The 4,944-nt window shown below is 36.4% G+C and overlaps 2 protein-coding genes across 4 annotated transcripts in view; one reads left to right on the forward strand and one right to left on the reverse strand.

Annotated features, from left to right (window-relative positions):
- The window catches only part of LOC117113258 (annexin A4-like), an 8,335-nt gene extending 7,123 nt beyond the window's left edge, over positions 1–1,212 (reverse strand). Inside the window, exons 1-3 of the mRNA XM_033256556.1 lie at positions 946–1,212; positions 736–805; positions 98–192 (exon numbers count right to left, since the gene is read on the reverse strand). Coding sequence (XP_033112447.1) covers positions 98–192; positions 736–805; positions 946–1,158 — 378 coding nt within the window. The 5' untranslated portion in view covers positions 1,159–1,212. The remainder of the gene's footprint in view (positions 1–97; positions 193–735; positions 806–945) is intronic.
- Positions 1,213–2,494: 1,282 nt separating this feature from the next.
- The window catches only part of LOC117113266, a 26,698-nt gene continuing 24,248 nt past the window's right edge, over positions 2,495–4,944 (forward strand). Inside the window, exon 1 of one of the 3 annotated variants that reach the window (XM_033256564.1) lies at positions 2,495–2,685. The gene's annotated coding sequence lies outside the window, so the exon portion shown is untranslated. Of the gene's footprint in view, positions 2,686–2,727; positions 2,833–4,944 lie in introns of those variants that run through there. The other 2 variants (XM_033256565.1, XM_033256566.1) reach the window with 2 other exon arrangements.

Consider the following 4,944-nt stretch of genomic DNA (forward strand, 5'->3'; position numbering starts at 1 on the left):
ATAATGTTAATGATAACGATAATATAATATGATAATGATAATTATAATTATAATGTTAATGATAGCGATAAATATAACATGATAATGATACAAATACCGATCCATAAGCCGCTTTGTAGTATTTGCTCATGCGCAGTCGGTCACTGGCACTGCCTTTTGCGAGTTTCTCAGCTACCATGGTAATATTAGGATCTACATGATAAACATATTTAACGGTGCAAATACTTTCTTTGGTTTCATAACATAACATATCATATCAAAGACATTGAAACTATGTATTTCTAGGCCAGTGAGCTGAATTAACGTAGTGTACATTAGGCCTAGATGTTTTGTATTGAAAATTGAGTACAATTTTATAATATTATAAAAATATATCTGTTTGTCATACCAAATCATGTGATTACAAATGGAATAAATTAAGCAATTAAATTCTTACAAAACAATACATAGGCTTATATATAAGAATATATACTGTCTCTTATACACATCTAGATGTGTATAAGAGACAGATCTTACTATATATATAATGTATATATTCATATATCAGTACTGTACTTAAACGTTTTAATGTTTTATAATTTTTAATTTTTTAATATTTTATAGCCATATAACCAAGCGAATTTCCTTTTGGATAATAAAGTATTTTTGAATTGAATTGAATATATATATATATGAAGTTGATGCAATGGCTTAGTATACGGCTGAAACGGAGACACTGATAAAATTGAGTCTTACCTAAAGACATCAATTCACTTCTTACCGCTCTGGTGTCTTGGTCAACATTCGGTGTTTTCAGAATGGAACACTGTGAAATTGTATGAATAGTAGAGTAATGATAACGAATGTAATAAAATATAATGAATTATGGGGTGATCGAAAAATAGCTTTCCTATCCTGTACAAAGGTAAAACGTTTGATCTCAACATAAAAATACTACTTAAATACCTGATACTCTCTGTACTCAGCGGATGTGTGGTTACAGGGAGTGGATGTACATGCGTCATTTTTTTGCGTTTCGCGCACGCGATATTCCTGGTCATTATCTAAGCAAAGAACCCATTGCGTCCACGGAGATGGTTCGCAAGATGCTTCACTTTGGATAACAAAATAACATGTAGAATAGATTAGTGCAATAAGTAGCTCGCGTGTATTTAGCATGTTGCTTGCGTTGTCTGTTATCAACGAGTTGGTGGAGCTTCGTTCGTGTGTGAACCAGATTTTGTACGTCAGTGATGGTATATACTGTATTATGTAAGTTGATATCCTTAGAAACGCAACATCTTGTGTGGTGATTCGGCTCATTAGCTGAAGAGATTGTTCCTGCCACCACAGTTTTCCATGCTATATAGAATCACATCTCAATCAAGGTTTATGAATTGTTTTCAATATTTAGGTCTCTGCTCTGTGACTTTAGTAAATGATAATAAAATTAATAATAATAATAATAATAATAATAATAATAATAATAATAATAATAGCAATTTTATTAATAATAGGTTTTTAATATTATTAATGATGATGATAATGATAAATAATAATAATAATAATAATAATAATAATAATAATAACAATAATAATAATAATAATAATAATAATAATAATCTTTTTAAATCATCAAGATTAGGCTTATAATGCAAAAAGCTTTGAGATTCTACATAGGGTAGGCTCCTCATTGTTGGCCTACACAAATCTAATAGTTCGTATATTTATAGGCCTATTTGGTATTTGCTGTTAAAGGATAAAATGGATTTGACGTCCGAATTAAATTAAATATGAATGAAATTTACCAATTTAATCCTAAGTAATTGAAATATGAAATTTCGTTTATTAATTCTTTATAAATTCTAACTGATAATCCCTGCAACAATTAAGTGCTGATGAAATAGGCCAAATATTGTCCTATTTTTGTATCAATTTCCAATAAAGTATTGATTATCTGCAGTGAGATGATAGTTAGGCTATTATATTGGCCTTATCTTAGTTTACGAGTAGGCCCGACGGCAATTTTGTTGCTGCTTGCCAAGTTATTTAAACACCTATTTTGTACGGCTCTCCATAATTATTATTATTATTATTATTGTGTGTGCGCTGAACCGTCGAGATCTCTTGGTCCCCAGTTCAATTCCCATCGCTGCCTCTCCTTGTGTTTCAGCTAGAGGGCTGAAATGCAAGTTACAATAGCGCACCGTCTTTCGGATTAAACGTTTATTAAGCCGTTGGTCCCGTGTGCATTATATGGCCCATGTGCACGTTAAAGAACGCAGTACACTCTTCGGAAAAAGAGTAGGGGGTTGTCTCCCGGTGTACTGCCCAATCACCACCAGAAGGACCCCACTGGAAATAAGTCTTCTTCTAGACTTTCCTGGGCTACCCTTGGTGTTTACACCGAATAAATCCAATCCAACTATTAGTTTCTCCATTCTCTTATTCATCTACAATCTAGCGCCACCATGTGACCACGGAGGTTAATGTTGTGAATTGTGATGTTATTTTTAGTATCGCAAGGCTTACGTATTTATCGGTATTAACGCGTACAGATGGTATGCGTATGTTAGTATGAAACAGCAGAGCTACGTAGGTTTAGCAGGCAATGGTTGCCTAGACTAGGCGTATATAATATCCAGGTGCAGCTTTTCAGTATACATTTGCAAAGTCAGTAACAAGGAATATAAAGAGAGATAATCGGTAGGTTTTCCCTAACTAAATCATTAACTTTTTAAGTGTCGTCATTCGCTAAATATGGTGATGTCTTGTGTATCCGCACATTGTTGTTAAAACAGTCAATATCACGCTACTGCAATCTCTGTGTGGGTAAACACAAATCAGAATCAGGTATGGTAGAACTTAATCTACCAAAATGTATCTTGATGGTAGATAGGCCTAGTATAATTGTACCAAAAGTAACAGACCATGTATGACGTATATGATATATTCCAACTTCAGCAGTGAAGCACTGAAGCAATAGATAGTCTATTCAATAGTTCCCTAGTATTCATAGAAAAATTTGCGTGATAAAAAGGCCCTGTGCTAACCAGGGAACAGAAATTTCCCTGTTGAAACTGAAAACATCCGTGTTGTACTGTACTTGTTATTGCTTTGGAGCTATTGTTGTGTAATAATAATAATAATATTTATTTGGTATTTCACTTATCAGTGGCAGCACACAAGTAGGCCATGTGGCGCGTAATCAGAGGTCAAACAAAACAGGACGACCTATATCGTTGCTAGTGATGTAAAGTACCGTATCAAAGTAAAAAGGTGTCTGAATGGAGGAACCAGTCAACTCGTCCCGTTGCAATCTCGCCCCCTTACAAACTCGCCCCTTACAAACTCGCCCCCTAACAAACTCGCCCCCTGTCTCTGCACAGTCGCACCTTACAAACTCGTACATCTTAGCAAACTCTCCCCTTGACAAACTCGCCCCCTTGTCAACAAGAATATTTAAGGGTTTCAAAGGCTTAATTAATTGATTTTAGGGTCTACTAATATGCAGATAATACATATAATTTTCTTTCTCCTCCCCGCCTCCTATTAAACTCGCCTCCTAACAAACTCGCCCCCTAACGAATTCGCTTTTGAACAAACTCGCCCCCTAAGAAACTCACCCCCCTAACAAACTCGCCCAACCTTTCGGTTACCGCGCCGCAGGTTGGTTTTAAGCATAGAGCTTTTAAACAACTATAGTGCTGACAAGATGGCGAAGCAATGCAGAGTTGTGTATGTGTACCATCCAAGATGGCTGCCGTAGGAAAGCGCCACCTCCAGGCGTACTATGCATATTATTACCATAAATAAGCCCTCTGACTGACTATTATTTCATTAATGATAATTAGTATTGATAATAACAAATTATTAAACTATCGTAGCCAAAAAGAGGCCAAGTAGAGCATCTTATTCAAAAATAATAAAAAAATTAAAATCGTGTACATTACACGTACCATACACCGCAACGCTCGAGTTTCAAACATACGGGTAACTAGCTGTACTAAACTTTCTGAGTAAATTGAGGGCGCCATTGAAAATGATACTACTTAGGCGAAATTTGATTGGCTGAATCTATGGCAGCCATCTTGGATGGTACACACGCACAGTTCTGCGTATTTCTAACATCGAATGCATTGCAGTTAGCGCTCTAGTATTCTTATTATATCTCTATGGTTTTAAGTAAGTAACTCTCTACTGCCCTCTATCATTTTTTCCCTGAGAATCTCACTCAGTTCGTACCTCACACACCCCCTCTTTCTGCCAGCTATGCTGGATCCGGCCCCTGCGTGTATTCCTACAAACTTTTAAATCAATTTCAATCTATCTTGGGCCAGTATATTAAAAAAATACATCAGAAAATATTTGTTTTACTTATGACGAAATAAACATCTCAATTTTACACTTGTTTGTATCATTAAAAAAGAACCTCCAATACAGATATAAGCCTACTAGCGATATTTTGATTTATATTGATAGAGGGCGGTAGAGAGTTATACTTAAAACCAACCTGCAGCGCGGTAACCGAAAGGTTATGGGCGAGTTTGTTCGAAAGCGAATTCGTTAGGGGGCGAGTTTGTTAGGAGGTGAGTTTGATAGGGGGCGACTGTGTTGTGTTAGGGGTCGAGTTTGTCAAGGGACGAGTTTGTCAAGGGGCGAGTTTGCTAAGGGGTGAGTTTGTAAGGGGCAACTGTGCAGAGACAGGGATCGAGTTTGTAAGGGGGCGAGATTGCAAGGGGCAAGTTTGATAGGGGGCGAGTTTGTAGGGGGCGAGTTTGATAGGGGGCGAGTTGACTGGTATCCATCTGAATGCTGTCAAAGTTTGCGAATGGTTGCGAACAATTTGGATTACAACTGTTTACCACCAATTACATTGCAACCGGTCGCAATGCAAAGTCTAGTCTGAATAGGGTATAAAACAACAACTTAAAGCTAGACAAATGTAGAACTTTAACTTAAGGC

This window comes from Anneissia japonica, unplaced genomic scaffold, assembly GCF_011630105.1.
Source record: "Anneissia japonica isolate Jap-2015-1 unplaced genomic scaffold, ASM1163010v1 scaffold287593_len981703_cov172, whole genome shotgun sequence".
NCBI classification, from domain to species: Eukaryota; Metazoa; Echinodermata; class Crinoidea; order Comatulida; family Comatulidae; genus Anneissia; species Anneissia japonica.